The sequence below is a fragment of the Stegastes partitus genome, unplaced genomic scaffold, assembly GCF_000690725.1.
Source record: "Stegastes partitus isolate 25-593 unplaced genomic scaffold, Stegastes_partitus-1.0.2 Scaffold785, whole genome shotgun sequence".
NCBI classification, from domain to species: Eukaryota; Metazoa; Chordata; class Actinopteri; family Pomacentridae; genus Stegastes; species Stegastes partitus.
The window spans coordinates 43953-69988 of NW_007578516.1; the positions used below are offsets into that span (position 1 = coordinate 43953).

A 26036-nucleotide genomic window follows, 5' to 3' on the forward strand; every position below is an offset into this window, starting at 1 on the left:
TGAGCTTTAGGAGAATATTACCCAAATGGTGCCTTACATAAAGGTAATAAAATCATTAAAGAATGAAAGAAAACAGATGGTTTCTGTTGCTTCTTTCTCGTAAATACAATCGAATGACCTTTCATTGATTTTTAAAAGCTGGTTTCTGGTGGATGACTGTTTTCCTGCATTAGTTCTGAGATGGCAGCAGACGTCTTTATAGAAGGTTTGACTGCAAAGAGACAAAAAACTAAAAAAAACAAAAACAATAATATATAAAAAATGTGTGTAAAAACTATAGAAATGACGTTTAATGTACACAACATAATGAGCTAGATGGATCAAATGTATGTAAAACTACAGAAGCAATACTTGTTTTTTGGGTCATTTTACAAACACATTTCCAACATTAACATGAATTTTTCAGCATCATCTATTTAATATGAATGGAATATTTGTGAAATTATAATTATTTGTCTTTTTACATCAGTCATGAGGTGCCCACTCACCTACGACCATATAGTTCTTTATTATCTGTAATATCAACAGAAATGGGCAAAAACAGGTCAAACTTTTTCGTTACCTGTGAGCAGGTATCGTGGTGTTCAGGCACCCACATCTGAAGGTTCTGTGCCTGTAGGACGCCGTCACCAAACAGGCCAAAGCATCTGGTTTTATTTGTGTTTGTTTGTGTGCCGGCTGACGTACTGTCAATATGAGCTCCAGCTGTGAACTCCAAGTCTGCGCTGAAGCTCATCTCAGCGGATCGTTTGAAGGGTCACCGAGGTCTCAGCGGCTCTCCGCTCTGTTGTCTGCAGCACACTTTAAGCCTAAGAGGCAAAAACCGGAGACGCATACATTAACCTTCTGGGGTCAGATATGGATGAAAAATGGTATAAATACAGAACTGTACGACAGAATTTAAACTATTTGAATGTGTGTGCTGCTCTAATGTCTCAACATCCTGTAAATATAACATGAATAATTTGCATTTTCTTCATTTTGTAAGAAACAAGCAAAGCATTTCTTTTTTTCCCTCCTCTGTGTAAACTTGTAGCCTCAGGAAGCAGCTGGAGACGCCCCAGAGGATTCAGCTAGTTCTCCCTTCACGTATTTGTTATTTGCCGAAACTCCTGATCCAATAATATGTAGATTTATTACAATATGTGAAGAAGAAATGACATTAAGATTACATGAATTATACAAAAGCCTCGTGGGAATTAAGTGAAGGAAACTCCCGATGAAGTAAGAGACAGCGGTGGGTTATTTCTGAGTACGAATGGTCACAGAAACCATCGAGGCGAGTCCATTTTGCGTCACCTCTGCAGGTGGGTGTCGGGCTTCAGTCAGAAATGTCTCCCGTGAAGAAACTCTCGGTCTGCGGCGGTGCAGTACAGTGGGAAGCCTGCAGCCCACCGCAGCGCTAAATCACTCTGAAGTTTCAAAACAGCCCGAATCCTGTATGACAGCTCTGCGGCAGCTACTTAAAATGGAGCTCAGAACCTGTATTTAGAAAAAAAAAAAAACACTCTCTATTTTCAGCTTTTCACCTAATAGCCTGGAGAGAGAGGCGAGGGGTGAGGAGCGCGGACCCTCTGGTGAGTCATATCTCCGACTCTGATGGAGAGAGGAGGGAAAAGCGAGGCAGGGAGGCAGGTCAGCACAGCCACAGAGACAATATAGAGGAGATTAACACAAACACAAAGACAGAGCAGGCACGTCCAGGCAGAGAAACCTCCTGACGGCGAGCCAATGCAATTTCTGCAAAGCTATCGGTTTATAAAACGTGCGACACCTCACAGAAGGAGCTTTAAATCCGCTTTTTAAAGTCAGAGAGGGAAACTAATCCTGCAAAGGGAACAAAGCTAATTACGACATTTCGGGAGCTCTGTTTTTTCTGAATTGCAGCGGCTCAGTAAAGACCAGGAAGTTCAGATCGTCTCTGTGGTGTGTTTTTTTTTTTAGTTAGAAACTTTCGGTTGCATCTCGAGGCTCTGCAGCACAAACAGCGCTGGCAGCGAGTGTCAGAACCAGTGAGCAGCTTGGCCTCCTGCGGGACTCTGAAGGTGTAAACAGCCTTAGATTTATACCAGAGCTTGATCCACTGAGGCTGCTTCATTTGTTGGCTGGGATCCCATTAAAGTGAAGGGTAAAAATAATGCACGTCGGTGAAGGAGGCCTGGTGGACGACACCAACCGCAGCCCAGGGAGCTTCACTGAACTCTCTCCCTCATGAATAAAGGCATAAAAAGGCCATAAAAAACAGGAAAAACACAACAAGTGGTAATGTGTTTAGACTTTTTCTCTTACTACCCAATTAGAAACACCCAAACACAACATCAACATTTGATGGTCTCATTCTAAATCCATCGGCATAAAAGTCAAAAAGCAAACTCATAAAAATGTGTTCCCTGCACAGCTCGGTACCTGTCCAAGTCAAGTAAATGAACAGAAATCAAAAAGATAAAAAGTGAGGAAAAGAAATTGTATATAGCCTTTAATAAAGATAAGAAAAAAGTCAGACGTCAGTCTACATTATACATGGTGTCAGCAGACATTGCGTTATAAAGTATGACAAATTAGCTTCAGCACATCCTGCTACAACTGTTCTTGCGAGACACAATCTGCAATATTCCAGTTCATGTGCAATATTTCAGCATCCTGTCTGATATTACTTTACTAGGATGAAGCGGTGTATAGATAATAGATGGATATTACTTTACTACCTCACTATCAATATTACTTCTTACCTTTCTGTTCTATCGACTTAGCTTACTTGTTTTATTTTCAGTAATGCAACGTACTGAGTTATTCTTTGTGGAGCTGGGCAATAAGAAGAGCAGATGGTGAAGACTGAAGAACGGCCTCCCACATGGAAGCGTGTTTGCTCAAATCCTTTGTAACATCTGCACCAATGACCAATGACCTGAAGATACCCGTCGCTTTATCTACGTAGACGCACAGCACGCTGACTTTAGGTTTGTTGAAGACAGACTCTCCAAAGCTTTGGATGAACTAACACCACACTACGAAGCAAATCCACCTCCGTGCTCGTCCGTCAAAGACACGGTTGTGTTTCTTCAATCTACGCAACTGAGAAGCAAAAACTCTGGAGCACAGCTAACACCCAGTGTATCCAGGAGTCACTATTGATTGGACTCTTCCATTTAAGACGACATTGAGAAGACCAAGAGCAAACAACATTCCGACAAAACTGATACCAACACGCTGCTACTCCACTGCTGACTATGAAAAGGGAAAGATCCATCCATGCAAAGAAGACTGATGTCTGCTGCCACCAGATTACAGGATGTCAACACCCAACATGGCCGATACAATCTATCAGACGACGTGTTGCTAACACGAAGGTGCAAAAGCATCAAGTTGAAGACGAACGACACCATTTCATCCACCGAGTACCAGCAGCTAACCGTAGAGTGTCCAGAGAGAGCTTCCTCGAGAGTGTCAAACCTCTTCCAACATCCCCTTCACAGCGCACGAGAGTCACTTTGTGGGGGGAAAGAGCTTCAAGTCTCTCACCAGCGACATCGATGACACTCTGAACCGGTGAAGAGCTTTCAGCTGGAGCTGAGCGCAGATGGACGGAGGGGAAACGTCTCATCTGGCTAAGGGCTGGCAAGGTGTCTCTACGTAAACGAGGATGTTGGAATCAAGATCTCAGCGGTGAATGTGTCCCTGAGCTTCAAACAATGCAGCATTTACAGGATGAACAGTCGAAGCACAGCAGTCTGCAGCAATACGGCACAGAAATGCATCTGATGGTTTGTGGAATCGCTACAAAGACGTACTTACATCGTGTTGCTTTCCAAGTAGGCACAGCATCTCCTAATTTTATGTAATTTTATTTCCTGAGCAATATCTGGTTAAAGAATTTGTGATTAATAGAGTTTTAACTTATCTTTAGTTGCTACCTGCTTGTTAGATATTCATTGTGTCCACGGTGAACTTTGTTTCATGTACAAATTCGTCTTTTCCATTTTATTAATGGGTTTGATAGAAACTTGGATTTCTTTTGGAGTTGCACAACTGATTTTCTTTTCTTTCAAATGTATTTTTATCAGGATGGTTTTTGGTTTAAAGCTACAATTTTGCTTGTTAATATGCAAACTGTTTACATTTTTCACTGTGCTGCGTTGTACAATGACACACAGCTTGTGAATAAGCATATAAAAAGAATTAATTTTGCTTTTTTGAAAGGAAAACGAATTGTTTAGAATAATTGGTTAAATAGCTGATGGACTAATTGATAGAAAAATCATTCATTAGTGGCAGCCTTAGTGAAATTTGTATTAAAAAATGTTAGAGAGGAGATGGTGGCTGCAGCAGAGAAATGTCGTCCTTCCCAAGTTCCACCATCAGCGTTGGGATCCACACTCCAGAAGTACCGACCTTTTGTTTTGTACATTTTCTCCCCCGGAAACATTCCTGAAAGAAGCTCCACAGGTGCAGTTCTTGCAGTTGGAACATGCACAAAGGTTCAGGTGACCCTAAAAGAGCCTGACGGTGCAGGTGCTAAAGTTCCTTAAAGTCGCTCAGAGAAGTTAAAGATGCTGAGAGGTTTGTCTTCAGCAGGATATTAATGTGACGCCACCCTGACAACCCGAGTGATGCGGACGCTGAGATATTTGCACCTGAGCTCCACTGATCCTGACTCGTTCCTCTGCTGCTTCCTGCCAAAGTCCACTATCAGCTCCGGGTTCTTCTCCCGACACCAGAACCATTCATCATGCTAACTCTCTGAACCCCAGACACTTCCTGTGCATTTATGATTTGCTCCTGTGGCCTCATTTTTCACTTCATCATGAAGTCCTGCGCCGCTGCAGAAACAGCTGAAGGCAGAGAGAACTCAGAAATGTCTCCTGGGCCATAAATCATATATAAAAAAAGAAAAAATTTGATTATTTATGTAACAAAAGTAGAAAAAAAAAGTAAAACTACATTTTCCAAAGTGCCCACAAATGTTGCTCATATTGGAAAAAATGATGACGATACACAAAATAGATATTTAACTTATTATATTTAAAATTAGTTTCCTGTCTTTTAACGCTGCGTGCAGTTCAGCCAAAAAGTCCCTGAATTTACAACAAATTTAAATGAGACATATAGAAGAAAGTGAGTGTAATGAGATATTAAAATTGTGAGTTTAGCTTTTGGTAAGTTGTCTGCCCATCATAGATTAGAGCTTTTTTTTTTTTTTTTTTTCCCTTTTTCTGTTTGTACTGTTTCCGGCTGTGATAAATGATGCAATTTTTGAGAATTTTTTAATTGTTTAAATTTCTGCCTTGGATAAATAGTGTAATTTTGGTAATTTTTAACTGTTTCTATATTTCCTGGTTGTGACAAATAATGTCATTTTTCTGATTTTTTTCCCAGTTTTTTCTTTTTAGTTTCTGGCTCAGAGAAATTGTGTCATTTTGTTTGTTTTTTTCTGTTTTTAGCACTTCTGGCTGGGATGAATAATGTAATTTTTCTATTTTTTAAAAAAGTTTCTGGCTGAGATAAATAGTGCCATTTAGGCTTTTTCTGTTTTTACAGTTTCTGGCTTTGATAAATGACGATTTTGTCGATTTTCTCTGTTTTTATAGTGTCTGGCTTTGATCAACAGTGTAATTTGTGCAGTTTTTGTTCTGTTTGCTTCTCATTGGTGCAATTTGGATGATTTTTTTTAAAAAGATGTAGAAGAGGTGAAAGCATATTTAAAAGTCCCAAACAGACTCTCGCACTCTGTCCAACTGCCAAAATTACATTTGCAAGGTGTTGGCGCTACGCCTTCATCAGGTAAATAGTTTATTAGAACGTGATCTTTAAAAGAGAGCAACTCTAACTCTGCAACCAGCAACATGCTGTACATAGAAAGTTAGAGAACACTCTGTGTCGTCGCTAATTCAATTAAAATCATCAGTGCACCCAAAAACTGCTTCCACTAAATGAATAAAATACAAGGATGTGAACGCTTGAAAGCCCCCAAACTATACGTCCAGTCTTCCTAAACCTTGTGGGAGTTGTATGTAGATGAAGCTGCAGAGAAACATTGAACAGATCTGTGAAGAAGATCATCGATGAGCACAGAGAAACCTTCATAAAATATAGAACGGGTTCTCATAAAAGCTAAATCTGTTCACAGTATATTGAGAATAATCACCGTGATGACGATTAAAGATTTATAAACCCTGCTGTGCTTATTATGAAGAATTATGTTTGTTCATGGGCTGCAAGGTGGCTCGGTGGTTAGCACCGTCGCCTCACAGCAAGAAGGTTGCCGGTTTGCGTCCTGTTGAAGACACCCGGGATCTTTCTGCGTGGAGTCTCCATGTTCTCCCCGTGCAGCGTGGGTTCTCTCCGGGTTCTCCGGCTTCCTCCCACACAGTCCAAAAACATGTTGAGGTTAATTGGTGATTCTAAATTGTCCGTAGGTGTGAATGTGAGTGTGCTTGGTTGTCTGTCTCTAAGTGTAGCCCTGTGATAGACTGGTTACCTGTCCAGGTGAACCTGCCTTCACCCTGAGTCAGCTGGGATAGACTCCAGCCCCCCATGACCCTAGTGAGGATTAAGCGGTGTATAGATGATGGATAGATATTTGTGCATTGATGCTCTTTGTTTACTTTCAATTTTAACTGCATCGCTGCTGGTTCATCTACATATGGACCCTCAAGATTTTGGAGACGGATGTTTGGAAGATGGAAAGTGAAAGTTGTAAAAAAGGAACCCAGGTTGATTTTTTAATGTTGTTAATGTTTTGTTAAGTGTACCAAAGAGTCTCTTTGCTGATTGGACATACTGACAACTTTCAATAATTTACCTTGATGCTAAACCAGTTTTGCTAATACAAAAAAAGTCTCTACATGTGTCCGTGTCCACGTTTGTCTCCCTCAGATTGCAGCACCCGGCTGTTTAAAATAGCTCCGACTGCCTCCATGAGCTGTGCGTCACTGCCGCTACAGCTGAAACGTAGGCAAACATTTTGTAGGTGGAGAGGCAGCATTGTAGCCCAAAGTTATAATAATCCACCCAAATCAATTGTATCCGCCGACTTTAAGGAAAAAAACAAAACATCCAACCGCTCTTTTCTGAAAGCTAAAGGAGACACAAGCCGATCAAACTCTGCATCATTTCTCTGTTCTGCAAACCATCACTGTCATTTCATGAGTGTTGCCTGTTTCTGTTGAATCAAGTTCAGCATTTAATGCAGTTCTCAATCTGTTTATTCTGATATGAATATCTTTGAACGCCTCATCAGTTCTTTTTGTTTATTTGAGATGAAGACATCCCAGCGTGTCCTTCTGAACAGTTCCAGGTCTACAGAGAGGTTAACTCATCCTGCTGCTGGGTTTTCTTTTTAAGTTAGGAAAAAAAAAAAAAGCCACGAGTTCTTACTTTAACCTTCTGAACCTCAAAACCTGCTGACGGGTTTTAAGAGCTACCTTTAGAAAATATGTCAAAATTACACCGTTTATCAGAGGCAGAAACTGTACAACTGAAAAAAACAACGAGAGTCCTTGAAGTACTCACCTGGGACGTGCCGTTCCACCTGGAAAATAAACAAACCTGAGCTTAAAATTGAGATATTTCTTTAAAATCACTTCAGTCTGTTGTCTTGTTAAAAAAAAATGGGCAAAACTGAACCATTTGCACCAGATTCAGTAAAAATCTGAACACTCTGTGCTCCTCGGTGCAACTGAGTGACTCATCTGTGAACAACAGACTTTTCAGCTAAATTTCCAGAGTATGTAGAACCACTTATGTGCACTCAAAAAAAAAAATGTTGTCTTGGTTAATTTCAGCTTTTTCCATTTTTGGATAAATAAATAAAAACAAAATTAACTTTTATTTTTTAATGATTTATGGCACTGAAACCTAAAAATGCCTTTCTGTAGCTGATGTAGTACAAAACACAGCAAGTTTGTAGAAGTTGTAAAAACGTAAATAACAAAATAACTATAGTATGTATATATATAATTCTATATATATAATTCCTGGCTTCATAAACTTGTCATACGTCACAGGAAACATGTTTGAGTTTTCTCTACTTCCAGCCATGGTTGTTGTGTTTCCATACAGGTGCAGGACTTCACATTGCAGTGAAAAATTAATCCACAGGAACAAAAATGTGCAGAAACCCAACAGAAACTGCTTGAAGTTCAAATAGTTCATGTAACAAACACTAGATAAATAAACTCACCTGTTCCCCTTTTTACTCCGAGTATTTATGGGACTTTTTTCCAAATCTAAGCAAGACTGTGAAAAATGTAATTTGGGGTTTGTTGGGTCACTGGTGAGTCTTCCTGGTTGGGTGGATGGTTTTGAGGTCTAGCTCGAAAATGTTCATCATGTCTTCTTAGTGATAATATATTGTTCAGGTTCTCTATTCAGACATGTAGAGTGTGGTTCTTATTACCTGACAGTTTTGGCGACAACGCTCGCCTTCTTCAGAGATGACACTGACAGCGGGTGACGTGTCAGCCGGCAGATGTTGACAGCCGGCACACGGTTTTGAGGTCTGACTTCATGGACAGAGGCAGTGAAGGAAAACACAGACTGAAAAAATAAACATACGATAGTCTACAATACCAGTGTATCCATACGACAGCGGTAGGGTTTCCCTGAACTTACACTAAGTGGCCCACAAGTACTTAACAGGTGGAAAGGTTTGTTTACATGGCTACGAAGTGCAGCAAAGAATTTGACTTTTTCCAGCATTCTCCACCAACACTCAACAATTACAGCTTTAAAAATAAGTGTACAGCCACAGAGCTCTTTTTCTCCCCCCCTCGTCCATTCTTTGTATTTTCCTTTGAAAGACGTTCAGAAATTTCCAACCACAAACAAACCTTTACCTGCAGGCTGAGTGGAGCTCCTGGTTCTGCAGCTGTGGCTTCAAGGAGCAAAAAAAAAAACATATTAATTGATTTTTTTCTCTTCTCTCTGTGCGTCACGCATCCATTAGCTTTTAGAATCTGGTTGTTTGGAGGCTGTTTGTGTTTTGTCTACTGATGTAGGCTCGTCTCCACTTTCAGCGACACCACAAAGGCTACGCATTATCTCCCCCTAAGTGTCACAGAGCTTCATGTCTCTGCTCAGACAGAACAAAAAAGCTTTAATCGACAAAACAGGGACGAGCTTCAGCCTCGATGGATGTAGTTTTAGTAGTTATTGGCAGAACTGATGGTTGTTTCGCTGCTTTTTTTTTTTAGAGTCGGTGCAGAACTGGACATGTTGTCGTATTTTTATTCATCTGCTGGAAAACAAAACCACAGAAGTGATTTGGTTTTACAAAATTAAAAGGTTTATTCTCCCTAAATTGAACATACACATGATTTGCAAGAACTCTGAAGTATTCTGGCCTGTTGGCATCTATAGAAGTTTAGAAATATGTGGTTCAGATATGACAGCAGGATTGATCACAGGTCGTTTAATGGTTGGTGACGTTTAAAGGAATCGACACTTAATCACTCATAAAACTGATTTAAATACTTGCTTTCCCATTATTAGTGCTGAAACTAACAGTTATTTTCATTCTCCATTAATAAGTGGATTATTCTCTCAATTTATCAGTTAGCTGTTGGATCAATAAAATCAATCCACAACCCGAGTGTACTGTCACAGAAGAAGAGAGGAAGCAGAGAATCATCACATTCATGTAGCTGCAATTCTTGCCGCAATTATCAAAGCAGTTAATTTAAAATTTGACGATCAATCGATTAATTGTTGCAGCTCTAGACGTTCACTTCAGAAACCATACCGACCCCCTTTTGCTTCACAGTGTTAAAAAATAATAAATCTGCCATTTCCAACCACTGATCCTCTCCCAACAGCACAACATAACAACAATGTGTAGAGAGTATGTCAGGAAAAAGATCTGGTTCGTCCCAGTAGGTAGGTTGTCAGATTGATGCTGCCACCTCCATGCTTTGCTTCAGGGATGGTGTTAGCAGAAGATGAACAGTGCCTGCTGCTCAACACACATAAGGTTTGGATTTCAGCCTAAAGATAGAAATGTTGTACCTCAGAATGCAGTTTGAAAAACCCCAAACAGGCTCCATCCACCTCAGAGTAGCTGCCCTTCCATTAAGGCCTGATTCCTTCCAGAGGACTTCTGAAGCTCTGTTCAAGTTAGTTTGTACAGATGGTCGACTCTACAAATACAGTTGTGGTGTTTCCAAACGTCTTCCAGTTCACAGTTACTGAGGCCACTTTGCTCCTGAACACTCAAAGCTTTAGAAATGGTTTCATACCTTCATCCTGATCTGTGCTTCGTCTGCAGAGAGTTCATGGACTTCATAGCTTGTTTGTCTTTTTCTTTTGTGCTAACGTGAGCTGCTGTGTGTCTTTCTAAACCTAATCAAATCAAATTGTCACAGGTGAGACTCCAAACACACGGATTACTGAAGCAAACAAAATGCAACCGACTACATTTGGTGTGCCACAGAAGAGTGTTGACTTTCGTAGATTTAATAAGATTAAAAAACAAACAAAAGACCCCACAAAACTTCCAAAAACATGTTTCAGAGTTTGTCATTAAGGGTTACTGGCTGTAGAAAATGTTCGTCTCATTCATTTAAAAATCAATCAACGACACAAAAACGTGACAAAGTCTGCAAACAGTTGGGTTTTATGTTGAACCAATGTTGTGGTCAGAACCAGTACGATCCTACATTAGCTTCTTTTTGACGCCTTTTATTACGACTTTCTAACTCGAGCGGTTTTACGAAGCCTTTCCTTTGAGAGCAGACGGCAGGAAGGCGACGGGAGGTCAGGGGAGAGATGAGGGATGTCATGCAACATTAGTCCTCTTTCAGACGTCCAACCGGAGACGCTGCAATTACATGGTGAGTGCCTTAAAACCCGAGAACACGTGAGCGCTCGGACATCTCTCCAACCTTCAACAACCCATTTGTTTCAAAACAGAAGCAGCCGTTCTCTAGCTCCGTGTCTTCACTGTGCAAAAACAAGTCTCTTGATTAGGGACACCTGTGCATCTATTTCAGTTGAATGCAGCAGCTTAACTTTCAACGTTTTTAACGCTACGAAGCAGATATCGACAGTTTGACTCATTGTCAAGCTGCAGCATGATTCCGGGCCTGTTCGGATAAGAATCTAAACATGTAAACTCTGTGAAACGGTGGCACATCACTGAATGTTTTAAAGAAGATTGTCCCAGAGAGGATCTTGCTGGAGCGTGATCCCCATCTGTCATACCAGCTTTATATGGATGCAAATGACCAAGAAAACAGTTTCTCGAGAAGCGAGCGCACGCTGAATGAAGCTTATCGGTCATTCAGCTTCTTGACGTCAGTCAGACCGCTCGCTGCTAAACTGCTTGGAACATGTTGGACGTAATGTGAAATCTGTGCTGCAGTGAGCGCTTCGTTGAGCACAAAAATATTAATTTGATCTGAGGTCGCCTGAAAAGACGGCAAGACAGTTAAATGTTAAAATGCAGGCTCGGTTACATCCAGTGATTTTTTTTACTTACAGGCTTAAATAAACTCCAAATCCAAGATATGAGCTGATATTTAAGAATTATTTTACATCTTAATTACAGTATGTTTTCTTAAATATGCAGTTTTGCCTTGGATACGGCCAAACGTCGTACCAGATCTTGACCGTCGGTTGTCTTTTCAGTTGCTGATCCATCAGGAAACAGCAAAACAAAAATGACTTTTCTGATTTCATACATGACTAGCAAGAAAAGGTGTTGATGAAAACCTGATTAATTGCTGTTAATCATCATTTAGAGGATTAACGTTATATAAGCTGTTAAGGCAGAAAAATAAAATGATTTCTAATTAATAGCAAAGTTGATCACCGGTGAAGAAACTAGCCCTGACTGGCTAAGATTTAAAATGTGCATGGGTTTAGCTAACAATGAGGCACCATGACAGAGACTTTCATAGCAGCTAAAGGCCTCCAGACACTGTTGTTGTGTCGATATCAAGCCCATGTGAAGCAGAACTGTGATCTATGACCGTGTGACTGATGAAACTGATCCCACATACTGTAAACATCAAGCATCAACCTCATTAACACATAGAATATTGACCATTGTGCTTTTTCCCCCCCTAAGAAAACAGTTTAAAAGTCCATTTGCAACCAGAGCCTGTACATAAGAGACTCTGGCTCTGAAAATAAAAGTGACTTAAACCTGCATTCTTACTAACAGCCAGCAGGGGGCGACGCCTCCGGTGGCTGAAAGGAGTTGGATTGTGTAGAATTCTAGTGAGCTCATTAAAAAATGCTCTAATGAGTTTATGTTCTCAGTCGTTAGTTCCTTTCAGCACAGCATCATGGTTCAATCAGGAGGGAAATAGACGACAAAACAAGTCGTTGCTCTCCCGTCACTTCCACTTTCACAGCACCAACATGGACAAATTTTGAGGCTTGTTCACAAAGCAGTGGCTGACGTCATGGCGGCAACATTCATCTTTTATGTGCAGTCTGTGGTAAACCTGCAGGCTATCTGAATTATTCTATCAGACCTCTCAGGACTGCGTGGGAGCACCGAGTTCATGTTAAGGTGGGACTTTAAACCTTGTTGAATCCATGGAGGCTCGCTACCACCTTCAACTTGGGCAGAGGTCTGAAGAGATTAAGTGAAAACACCTGTGTGGGAGTGCAAGGAATTCACATGCGGCCTGAGACTCACGTACAGTAGGTTGGATTTCTGAATGTGTTTTGCTTTTTCCATTTGTTTCTTTTATCTCCGGGGAATAACTGACTAAATGCAGAAGACCTGATGTCAAGCCGAGGCATTTCTGTTGCAACTTCAATGGAAGCCGACAGCTTACGTGGCTGAATCAACAGTACATGTCAGTTTTGTGTGTCAGCTGCTCAGAATCAAACAGTGCTACAGTCACAACGGGGAGAAGCTCAGGGCTCAAGCTGAAGACAGACCAGTTTTCCCTCTTGTATTCTTGAGTGACACGTACAGCAGCTGTTATTGGCATTTCTCTCCATTCCTTTATGTGTAACCAGCAGCTAATCATGTCTAATGACTTCCCATCTGCTCCGTAGAGGTTGTTCAAAGGCAATCTGGTAAATATTAAGAAACTGAAAAAAAACGTAGACGAGGTTGTGTGATGAAGGTGAGAAATAAAAAACCGTTGATTACAAAGTTAACTGAGATGCATCGACGGTGAAAACGTCGTTAAACCAGGACTTCAGGCTACACTGTGTTTATCTCGACCGTCTGAGCCACCGAGCAGAGCCCCTCCTCCTGTAGGATCAGCAGCTCCCCCACCGCCGACTGCCCGTGGACCACAATGCACTGCTCTGCGCTTTCCGATATCACCACCTCCACCAGCTCCTGCCCCGTCCCCGCAGGCAGCGAGGCCTCCGAGGTGAGCAGCAGAGGGGCGGAGCTCGGCGTGGACAGGTCATCCGTGTGGACGTACACGACGGCGTGTTGGACGTTAGCCGAGACATCTTCGTCTCTGGGAGTCTCGCCCGTTTTACACTTCTCCTCCCCTTTCCCTCGACCTCTTCTCCGCCTCACTTCACGTCCTTCCTTCTCCACTTCCTCTTGAGGAAGCGAGTTCTTCTTGGGTCTTCCTCTGATCGGCTTCGGGTGACTGTAAGCTAACTCCGGCGCCACCTCCATGTTGCTGCTCTCCTCCTTGCGTCCCCCCTCCACCTCCACCTCCCTCTGAGTTCCTCCCTCTGTCCTGTGCTGCGCTTGGTGTCTCAGTAGACTTTGTCTTACAGTGTAAGAAGCGCCACAGTGGCAGCTGTAGGGTTTCTCTTTGAGGTGGGACGACCTCACGTGCCTCCTCAGCTTGGTGGCCAACGTGTAGCCTAAAGAAGACAAAGAGAAATCAAATTCCAACATGTTTATGTGGCTGAGAACATTGTAGGGATTTAGCTGGATGACCTCCAGAGTGTAAATATTTTACTGGGGACGGCATTACTGTAGCCGTGTGGCCAATGAAGACACCAGCAAATAGTTGACGCCTCTCAAATAAAGAAGTTTTCTAGCATGCAGAAAAACATCCATGATACTTTTTCACTATAACAATGGAATGATTAATAATTAATGACAATGTTGACTGTTGGTTAAGAGATCTGCCCTAACTGGCTGAGAAAGTGATTCAAACCTTGCATCCCTGATCGGTGGTTTTCAGTGTTTATGTAGCTGTAAGCATTATGGGGGTTTAGCGAGCAAAGAGTCACCATGACACAGACTTCTGCATCGTTTATCGGCTTCCAGAGTGTAAACATATTTCACTGGGGACACTTGATACCTCTCAACTGAAATAGCTCTGCTGCACACAGAATAAAATCCACGATGCTTCATCCCCTTTACAATGGAATGAATAATAACTGATGACAAAGTTGACCATCGGTGAAGAATTAAACTGACTAAAAATTACATTTGCATCCCCGATGGTGTGTAAAAGCCAATAATGTAAGAACAGCCGATAGCGTAATAAATTTGCACTTTTTAAAACGTAATAGGCCAATAACATAGTAACTGGCCAATATCGTAATAAAAGTCCTGAACAGATAACGTAATATCTTTTGGCCAATAACGTAATTAGTTATTATGTTACTGACCTGGTAAAAACAAATATATTTGCAAATGTAATAACCAGACAATATCGTAGTAACTTTGCGTGATTGGCCAAAAGATATTACGTCATCGGTTCAGGACTTTTAGAACGTTATTGGCCTGTTACATTTTAAAAATGTATTATTTTATAGGCTGTTATTATGTTCTCAGCTTCTACATGGTGGTTGGTGTTTGTCTGGCTGAGAGCCATGGAGCTAGCAAAAGGTGACTATTGTAGCAGTGAATGACTTCCAGACACTGTTCTTGTGTAGATTTTGAGCCTGTGTGTCTGATGAATAAAGCTGACGTGCGGTAAATATGAAACAGCCATGGTTAATTACAGCTTTATTAACACGTGGAGAAATGGCCATTCTTCTCGTTTCTACTTTTAATTGATGGTTGGTTGTTGACGTGGCGGGCTATTGGTAAAGAAAAAAAATTGTATAAACTTGCGACCAGAGCCTGTATAAAAAGGGTAGAAGTGAAGCCAACATGGAAGCGACCTAAACACATTTATTTAGCGCTGATTCACAATATAAGTCAGCTCAGGGCTCTTAGCATAGTAAGGTGAAGACCTAACCAATTGAAACGTTTCCCTTTGAGCAGCTCTTTGGCAAAAGCATGAAGAAAAACATCCTGTTGAGCTCTTTTCAGACACGAGAGTAATAGTGCTGCTTTGTCGATCCGTTAAAACGACAGCAGACACGGTACCATACATTTCATTCACAAGAGTTTGGACAGTACGTGTGATGTATAAAACCTAATATTGCACGAGTAAACAAAAGCAGCTCATGAACTGGTCCAAAAAAAAACAAAAGCCTCGTTTTTTTTGGTTATAATTTCACAAACACTGCGTCCCTGTCATGCTTGTGTTTTAAATAAAGGTATATGTGCACAGATTGGTGTTTATCCAGCTTTACTTCAATGTTGTGGAGAGATATGTTGATTACAATGCGCAATTATCCAAAAAACAATAATGCTGCGGCAGATGTTGTGACATTTGTCGGAAACACATCAGCAGCTGTCTGGTCTGATCTGTGAGTGAGTCTTCTGCGTAATAATAAAAACAATAAAGTGGGCGAGTCTGGACAATCTGAACACAGCTTAGGTTCTCTACTGCTTGAGTTAACTACAGTGAAGTTATCAACCACAACAGGTGGTGCTTTATCCTGTAAAGCTGTGCTGTTTTTAATTTGATATATTTAAAGGTTAGGGCAGCTGTTGTTCTTCTCCGTCTTATCGCTAGTTAATCTAAACCTACTTGTTACACTCAACGTCCAAAACAGCCTCAAACACACAAATATATTGTTTTATGTAAAAGAAAAGCTGTTGTTTTAATTTAATATTACTCAAATACACGTGTTCGGGCCTGTGTTAGATGAACACATTTGATGCTTTGCGACCGTTTGAGGCAGCACATACAGCTCTGGATGCTAAACAATTCAAGTTAGCTGGATTATTAGTGCTGCTGTTGAGTTTGATACGTTCATATAATTCGTTTTTGTCGTTAATGTCACGGGAGAAAACTGTACAAGTTTATCAAGCAAACCTTTACTGTGCTTTTGGTTCAATTCACAGAGACTGGACAGCCAATACACACATTATTTCCTCCACTTTGTACAGCAAAATACGTAATTTCAGCGAATGTAAAATGTGCTTATGAGATAAGCTACTTGCAGGCACAATTACACACTTTGGATTCAGTGAAAACATTTTTGTTCCAATCTGAATCTTAAAAGTCCACGAAGCTGCAACGTTCCTCGACTATAAATCGCTTTTTGGATATCAAATGTCAGGCTTAAGTGAGACTGTACGTGAAGCACTTTAAAACTGCCTCAAACCATAAATTGAAACTACCTTGTATATAACAGTCAATAAAAAAATAAAATGAAGAGAAAAACCGAGTCTGTGCCGGCGAGCAGGTCACGAGGGATGAAACGCAACCGTCTTAGAGTTCATCAATAGTGAAGCCAGTGAAGTTTTTAGCGCTTCGTAAACAAAAAGCGAGCATCCTCGTAATCAGCAGCTTGTGCTTTCTGATTGAGTATGCAGGACGGAGCTCCCGCAGCCTGCTGAGCAAAATAAATGAGGCCGGTTTGAGAAGAATTGGCCAGCAAGAGCTTTACGCCCCCGACTGGCTTTTTCATCGACTCATTGTTCGGCATTTTATTTCTGCTGCAGTTTTTCCACTCCGAGACTCTCTTCAATGTCAACAGAATAACAAAGTCAAAGCACCGAATGTATATAAATATGTCTGGAAGCACTTTGTAAACAGATTAAGATAAAGTTAATCTCTTATTAGGACCTGAGTACCTTCAGTATCAGAGGGAATCACTGTTTAATAGAAGTTTAAAGCCCCTTTGATAAGACTTTAAAAACTTTCAGACTCTATGTTATGGACTAATGTGCAAAGGGACCTAAACTTTTCCAACTGGGAGAAAATGGGCCCAAAATTCCTACCGGAATTACTTAACTCTGGCCGTTTCATCCTTTTTTTATTTGACTTTTAAGTTTGAATATCAAGTTCTAACCTTTCCCACAGATGGGGCAGCGATGGGGTCTTTCTCCAGTGTGCAGCCTCTCGTGGGACTTAAGGCTGTGCGGGTCCCTCAGCGACTTCCCACAGTAGCTGCAGAGGAAACCTCCTCCGGTGTGGGAGAACATGTGGCGGCTGAGCTCTGGTTTCTGAGAGAAGGTCTGGTCGCACTCGGAGCAGGGAAACGGTTTGTCCCCGTTGTGGATCCTCAAATGGCACTCGAGGTTCCCTGAGACAGAAACAGTCAGATACCAGTTAGCGGATGAGGCAGAGTGAATATTCAGCTTTCAAATAACGTGTGAAGACGCGGTTTGTCTCTCAGAATTGATGTTGTCACTTTGACGGATGAAAACAGAAATCGCAGGGATTGATCACCGCTGGGAGCCTCCTCTCGGCTGCCTAATAGTCTCTTGTTGAAAATAATCGAGTCGAGTTAACTCATCAATGTGACCGCAACAAATTCACAATTAAAGGAATACGTTGATGTTTTTAGAGACGTGTTTTCTTTCATATTGGAGCTCAGATGAGAAGATCAACATCAGTTTCATCCCTGTGTGTTCGATGAAGGAGTTTCTGGGACATAATTTGCACTTGGGAAAAGTCAAAACTGTTTCTTTCAGTTTAATAAATCTGCCTCAGTCACTGACCGCCTGTGAAATGTGGCTTCAAAACCAATTAACTCGCACAACTTGTTATTCCCAGTCCTCAGTCCTAATCGAGGATCTAAGGACAGATCTAAGGGGGGGGTTTGTATGCTGTTCAGATTTTAAAGCTTTGATGTATGATATTCAGCCCCTTAGAAGTCCTGTCCTTGTGGTGAAGCTACTTTAACAAAAACTCAGGTGATTCTTGGGGGTACCGGTGGCCTCCTTGCAAGCTAACTATGAGGTGGGACTGCTAATGAAGTGCAAACTGGACTTTGAGGGGGGAAAAAAGTGAAATAAGGAGGGTGGTTGAGCCGTCCTCGGTCAAAACCTGCTGCACTAAGTTGGTTCTCATGATGAAGGATGAAACCATTTTTCCACGGCCATTGGTGTAGTTTCTAAAATCTAGACCGCAATACTTGTATGTTGGAGGTAAATGGAATTAAAATGTTTTTTAAATATAACCACATCTTGCAGGACATCTCTAGGGTTTTCTTTTTTTCTTCTGAGCTCTTTCTTTTGCTTTCAGTCTTGGTGCGGAACACCGATGCCAAGAACTATTTTTAACATGAAAGTCTGCTGCATGGACTCACCTGCCAAAAACTGCCTTTGACATTGTTTAAGCTGCTATCACGTGTAGCTACTGTAAATTCATTGTTTAGTTCTCATTTTGAAAGTGTTTTGAGCAGAGCTTTGCACAGTAAAAATGCAAACATGGGAATAAACTGCTATTCCCATTGTAAATACTGTGCATTAAGGTGAACAAATAAAACTAAGGTCAACTGTTGAGGCTATTTTCTGGGTAATTTCATTGCATTTACTTTTAAGCTCTTATGTTGGTCATTAAAAGATGCAGTCATACATGCTGTGTGTTGTTTTTTTCTTTTTCACAGAAGAGTGGAGGCCATCAGGTCTTCCATCGTTTGATATAAAAAATTTCCTTTTGTTTTTTTACATTTGCTTTTATATCAAGAAAAAAATGATTAGTATTAGGAAACAGTTTTTGTTTGCATGTTGTGTGTACGTCATGATAAAATACTGGAAGTCGAGATGTTTTTCAATAATTGTGGAGGCGAGATTTTCTGGAATCTGGAACTGTGGAGCCACGATGGTGTGAAATACAAACTGGGAATAATATCTGTTTAGTGTGTGTCTGAAATAAATGTCCTTTTATTTACTGGCATGTTCGCATAAAGCAGCTTAATGCAAAAGTGTCAAACCAAGAAACTGTCGTGTATATTAACATATCTAGATATCTGCGCAATGACAACTTAATGAGTAAATTTAAACAAGAGTTATGGAAGTGGACATAATTATGAATAAATTTGATGTAAATTGAATTTATATATTTATTCTTGCAGACACTTGGTCACACATACAAGCAAGTAGGATTGCTGAAAAGGTCAAGTCATGCAGTTGTATCTGATATACACTCTATCACCTCACTGCAGTAAAACTTTCACAGCAATTTAACTGTGATGAAAGGATGTGGCTTTGGACGACAAGTGCATCCATCAGGCTCTAAGGGTTGAAGAGCTCACATTCTGCAGCTTTATTGTTTATTAATGTCATTCTGAGTGTCTCCTACAATATTTTTACATGATTTTATGTTAAAAAATCACATTATTTTCCTCATAATACACATTGCTGCAGCATTTCTTCTCATTCTCTGTTTAAAATGCTCAGTTTTAGCTCCTGTCTCTTCAATGCAGAACTTTTACATGCAGCTTTAAAAGACACTAAGGAAATTAAGAATACTAAAAAGCAGAATATTGACTCTTTAATAGTCAGATTAAATCATGTAGAACAAAAACAAAGCAACAGGAGGTCCTCAGTGTGTTACACAAGTATGGATTGGTCATGAACTTTAGACACTCAGCCACATTTCTGCTTCTGTTTTTAGAAAGAAGTCTCTAATGGTGTCTTAAAAGTTGTTAAAGTGAGGAAGAAAGTTGGAAAAAAAAAAAGCAGAACAGGCACTAAACTAAGCTAAACACATCCCTGACTGATCCGTCTGCAGATCAGAGCGAGAATTTTAGTTCACAACATGACAGTGCTTGAAGCTTTAAAGACATCCTCATCGGAGCAGAATGAAACCACACGACAGGAGAAACAATCACGTCTTCTCGTGAGGAACGGTTTGTTTGTGAAATGTTTATCTGTGACATGAAAAATTAGGAGCCGAGACGGATAACAAGCTGACAGTAATATCGGCGCGACGGGGAAATCTATTTAAAGTCAGCCGACGTGAGCCACCTTCACATCTATTTGTACGAGGCAGATTGTGCCGTTTCTGGCGTCCAACTACATTTACACAAACTTACTGTTGATATTAATGTGACTGCAAGAAATTAGAATGTAAGAGCAGATGAAATAATTATATTGAAGCATGTTGTGACAGAGTTGACAGTTCAGCAAAACAACTCAAGGCCAGGCGCTTAAATAAACTCATTTTCTAGTGTTTCATATTTTTTTTAAAAAGCCGTTTACGTAAGATTCAAAGAACTAAATAAGCATCCACAAGGTCAGTTCATGTTCTTTAGAGTTTACTGCAGCTAATATAAAGGAGGCGATTCACCTTGACGGGAATAAAGCGCGCCTCCAGTCATGTCAGATGAAGTTATGGCATTTTTATGAGAGTTAAATAACGTGAAAAGCAGGCATTTAAGAAGAGACGCGACTGTTTAGGGCGTCATTGTGCAACGTGTAAAGCTTCAGGATGAGCCGCTTGATGCGTCACTTTGTACGTTTGTATTTGCAGTAACAGATCCGAGCGTCCCCACTTTAGACTTTTAGGTTTTCGACTCACTGCTGCATGCCAAGCCAAACTGAAGATTGTTTGATAATCAGCAGTTGTGCTCCTGTCACGTTTTTATTCACTGTGGGCTCATTTTTCACCGCAACATAAAGTCCTGCACTTCTGTGGAAACAGCACAACCATGGCTAGGAGTAGAGAGAACTCAGGAATGTGTTGTGTACAGTATGACAAAGCTATAACGCCATAAATCATTAAAAAAGGAAGCATTTTTACAGCAATTGAAATAACCTGGAATCAGCATTTTTCAAGTGCCCACAGGTGCTACCAATTCTGGAAAGACATTTGTGGCACTAAATGTTAGAAACATTCTGCTAGTTCCATTTTTCAGCCTCTACAAGCTAGAAGTTATTCATACGAGGGTCAAAATCAATCAGCGCCTCCACCCTGATCTCCTCACAATCAGCTGATTTTATTCTGTACAATAATTCTAGAGTCTTTAATGAGGCAGTGCATGATTTTACCTTCATACTGTGAATAATTTCAGTTACAGGCCCCTTGAAATACGTAGCAGTGGGTTGAAAGTTTGCATTTTTTAAAATTTGTTAGTTTTCCCAGCATTTTTCGGCCTCTTAAGTAGAAGAGACTGCTACATTTTCAAGGCTGAAAACACATTTGAGCTCTGCAACATGCAATCAAATCAAAATTCCATCCACTCCGGGTGCCACAAAAATCTAATTCTTGATTTTTGTGAGCAACTCTGAGCATCAGTATCATGGTATATATCACAGTTTGAACGGCAGTTGGAAGTCGACGAAATAAAGTCATTGAGACGATCACCGGTGCTCTGGATGTGTTCTCTGCTTTCTGATAATTCACTGGAGAAAAAGTGCATTTTGGGTAAGATTTCAAGCATCATATCACCATGTGTGATAGGTGGTTGGTCAAAACAAGATACAGCAAATAAAAGTTCTCATACTTATCCACATTTTGACACCAGGTTTATATTCTGGCCACAATTCTTTCTGTGCAAAAATGGTTTTTCAATTTATGTAGATCTAAACAGCTGTGAATTTAGCTTCTGGCTATAAAGTGGAGAAACATTGTTTATACGTTTTATGTATATATTGATCAAACCAGTTGGCAGCCTTCAGTTCCTGTTAGAAAATCTTTGAAATTCTTCTCTTTTCTGTTCACTTCTTGTTCTGTCTGCTTGTTATACTAATAATTGCTTCTAGAGTTTCTGGCTCTGATGAATGGTGTCATTTTGGGGATTAAAAAAAATAAAAGATAACAGATTTTGGGTTTGGAACATCATATGTTGGGAACATCTGGCCACAGCAGCGTTTGTAAACTTCAGCACTCTCGATTGCTGATGCGGTAGTTGCAGCACCTGGATCACACCTGGGTCTCTGACTTTACCTTTCTGGCTGAATCTCTTCCCGCAGTGCTGACAGATGTGAGGTTTTTCCCCAGTGTGGAGCCTCATGTGGTTCCTTAGCGAGCCGGAGTTGGCCAGCAGCTTGGGGCAAACTGTACACTGGAGCTGGGAGAGAAAGCCACAATCAGATGCAGCAAGTCTCAAGGCGGCTCAATAGTATCCTTGTTAGGGTGCACTACCACATGGGCAGAAATGCCAAACCTGTACTGCATGTCATTCGCTTGCTCTCTTTCCCCACATTTCTTATGTTTCTTTACTGTCCGTCTAGTAAAAAAAAAAGCAAACCCACAGAGCACAGCATGTCTTCTTTGCTTCTTTATAAATACTTAAAGTTTAAACTGATGTTCGAGGAGGAAAAAAACGAGACCAGCACGCAAATTTAAAGATGTGAAAGATTTAAAACTTTGGTGCAGAGAAAGAAACTTTTTCAGAAAGTCTGTAATGGCTGCAGGGGGGAATGTGAGGCAGCAGCAGCAATTTAAATTATTCCCATTGGTGAGTTCAGATTTCAGGAGAGCTACTACTGACCATGGGTGAAAAATGAGTCGATTTACCTGCCCACCCCCCCTCATTAAAACAGCTGTAATATGAAAATGTCACCACAGATGAGTGAACAAGCACTTAGCAGAGGAAAAGTGCTCTGTACCTTTGGAGGCTGCGTGTAAATCATTCTGCTGCAGTGAAGCATGCGGTGGATGCGCAGCGAGGGGCGGCGAGCGAAGGCTTTCCCACAGTGTTCGCAGGTGTAGGGTTTCTCTCCGGTGTGGAGGACCATGTGCTCCTTCAGGTCTCGCTTTAGGCCGTATGACTTCTCACAGTGAGGGCAGGAGAACGGACGCTCCCCTCGGTGGTTCATCTACCAAGAAACACCATTATTATTTCATTTAGTACACATTAGCACTGCGGCTACTGTGATGCACTGGAAAGATGTACTGATGTGTACATCTTGGTCCCAAATACATTTTCATACTCTAAAACTAAATGTGCTCAGTCGGTGGGTCTGAAAGGCATGTTGCCAAAATTACATCTTTTATCAAAGAACATGTAAAAAAACTTTGCAGATTTTCAGCTTTCTGAGGGTCAGTCAGAATAATAACACATAATAGGCTTTTCCACCAGAAAAATTAAACAAATCTAACCGTCATTATTTCATTACAGTCACTATATTCTGTAACCATCCATCCATTATGTCTTGTTGAAAACTTTGCCTAAAACGAGCCGTTTCCACCCACACCTTGTAATGAATAAAATAAAAATAACGTGCTGCTTAGCGCAACTCAGAAGCTATGACCGCCTCGGTCACGTGACAAAACTTGATGGGATTATTCGGCTGAACTGCAGGCCGTGTTCACAAAGAGACAAGAGACAAGTTTGGAAACAAATGAAAGATAATGGACACTTCCTGTGGTGACTCATCTACAAATAATATCATTATTACTTCACATAATACTCGTTAGTACTGCGGCTATTGTCGGAGCTACATTGCTATTCTGCATGATGACTAATCTGCTGGCCATTAAGGGAGCAATCTGCTGGTGATAAACTCCAACACACACAAACTGCGTGCAAAACAACACTGGTGTGCATTTCTGAGCCCAATGTTGTCGTCAAGTGTCTTTTTATTTTCCTGTGGAGAGCCACGCAAAGAGGATAATGATCGCAGAGAATGTTTTAGCTGAAACATCGGCAGTAAACATCAGCTTCTGGTGTCAGTCACTGAGAATCAAAGGCCTCTTTGTGGATTTTGCACCATTGATGAAAAACCAAACAGAGAGACAGAAGAAGAAAAAAAACCCACAGAGGGCAGCAGAGATAAAAGGAAGGAAGATCTTAGCCTATCATAGATTAAATCACTTTTCTGTAAATGTCATCTGATTAAGTAACAACACATTGCATCACTGAGAAGCCATAGATATGTGAAGAAACCATTAAAAAAAAAAGTTTTCTCCGGCTGCGAGTACTGACGAGTTTTATCAACAGTATGATGTAATGATCTGTGCATTTTGGTTCCAAATATATTTTAATAGTGTAAAACTAAATATTCCCTCAACCCTTTGAACCTTTAAACCTGTCAGCAAGTCTGAAATTAAAGTTATCTTCTTTTTTTTTAAAAATGCAAAAATTACACCATTTATTAGAGACAGAAATTGTAAAAACAGAAGAAAATCTGTGGATTTTCAACTTTCCATAAACTGTTTAATGTGAGAAGTGGCTCTATCAGAAAAATTCAACAAATCTACACTTCAAATTCTGATATTTCATCAAACTCAAGTTTCATTCTGCATGTCGCATTCATACATTTACCAAAAATAAACCGTTTGCGCCACATGTTCTAAAAAAAAAAAAAATCATAAAAATAACTCACACTTTTAAGTTGACCAAGATTTTCCTGGGTCACTTTAACCCCACTTAAAACAAGACAGTTAAAATAGTTTCAGGAATAATGTTTTAATGTATGAAAACTACGGAAGTGTCCCAAAATATTTATTGATATCAGCCTGAAAAATCCTAGTTCACTTCAGCTCTAGTTGTAAATGCACAACACTGTCTGACATACAGTAGAGCGAGAACTTTACAGCTATTGTCGCTCTTAGTGTTCATGTTGTCGACTAGTTTTATTTATCAACTGTACAACGATATAAACTCATCACGGACTTCGGGCGCAACTTTTTAATGACAAATTTAAGGGACCATTTTCGGAACTCTTCAGCCACAGTATTTAGTTTGACTCAGGACATAAAGAAGAAGAAACAATGACCAAAAAAATGAATCAGAGTAAGAAAAAAACTGTTGCACCTGATGGGCTCTGAAGCTTTCTGCCGACGTGTAGCTTTTCCCACACTCCTGACAGCTGAAGGGTTTCTCGTCCGTGTGGCTGAACTGGTGCTTCTTCAGGTGTCCGATCTGGTAGAACTTCTTACCGCAGCTGGAACATCTGTACCGCCTCTCTCTGACCTCTGGATGCCATGTTGGCGCCACCCCGACAGAACCCGGCGCTGTGACTGCCTCAGGATCAGGCTGGAGTGTGTTTGTGGAAACCTTGGTGCTGTCGGCGGTTTCTCCCTCGACCTGTTTGGGTGAGTCGGGACTGGACGGAGGCCTCTTGGCCCGGTTGGTCAGACAGTGAACCCGTCGAGGTTTAGCAGCCAGACGGGAGCTGCAGCGGACTGGAGGAGGTGCAGGGAGGCCGGTTTCAGAGTCCACGGCAGCCAGGACGCTTTCTGCTGAGTCTTTATTAGCTGCTGAGCCGTCGGTGCTGCTGTCCGGATTCACCTCGGCTTTCCTCTTCTTCCTGTGTGCAGCCGAGCGACTCCTCTTGATGCATCTGTTCAGGTTTCTGTGCTGCTCCTCCTCCTTGTTCTCCTTCTGTTTCTCTTCCTTCTCCTGAATGATGGACATGTCAGTAACTTCAGTCTCTGGGCCTTTCGTTGGCTCCATCTCGTCTTCTGTCCGAAAAACAAAATTACAGTTAAACGGTGTCATTTATGGAGCAAAACACCAAACAGCCTCCTCTTCCTGCCTACTGTAGAAAAAAAAACTACAATTGCTAATTTTCTCTTTATATACCTTTGTAAAGCGAATATTTTGGGGTTTTAGACTTTTGTTTTGACAAATTAGAGGAAATAATGTCAGCCTGTAGGAGCTTGTGATTGACATTTTTCACATTAGCTGTCGAGTACCTCTCTCTGCACAGGGAGTGTACGAGTAGTTCTGCAATCTGAGTCAGTGTAATGGATATAGCTCTACAGATATGAAGGAAGCAGACCAAGAATAGCACGTTCTTATTTATAAAGCTACTCTTGGTCTGCTTCCTTCATATCAACCAAAGAAGCAGGGAACTACTGCCTTTTTTTTTTTTTTTTTACTCTTATTATCTGTTCTCAGAGCCAACACTGAAGTGGGAAAGAGGCCATTTAAGTACACGGCCTGCTTCGCTTGGATCGGCTGCAAATTGAATCTTTAAGAGCCGATATCACGAAATGAATTCAAAGCAACATGATATGACTTGGAGGCAGACACATTAGGATGATGTGTATAATTATCAGTATTCTATCGTTGTGATTCTTTCTTGCTGTAATGCTTAATCTTTATGTAAACCTGATTTATGCTTTGTT

General features: G+C 40.9%; 1 protein-coding gene across 1 annotated transcript in view; it reads right to left on the reverse strand.

Moving 5' to 3' along the window:
- Positions 1-9188: 9188 nt before the first annotated feature.
- The window catches only part of znf408 (zinc finger protein 408), a 30728-nt gene continuing 13880 nt past the window's right edge, over positions 9189-26036 (reverse strand). The window contains exons 4-8 of the mRNA XM_008292093.1: positions 24718-25367; positions 22568-22777; positions 21903-22026; positions 17077-17310; positions 9189-13791 (exon numbers count right to left, since the gene is read on the reverse strand). Of these exons, the coding sequence (XP_008290315.1) occupies positions 13163-13791; positions 17077-17310; positions 21903-22026; positions 22568-22777; positions 24718-25367 (1847 nt within the window). The 3' untranslated portion in view covers positions 9189-13162. The remainder of the gene's footprint in view (positions 13792-17076; positions 17311-21902; positions 22027-22567; positions 22778-24717; positions 25368-26036) is intronic.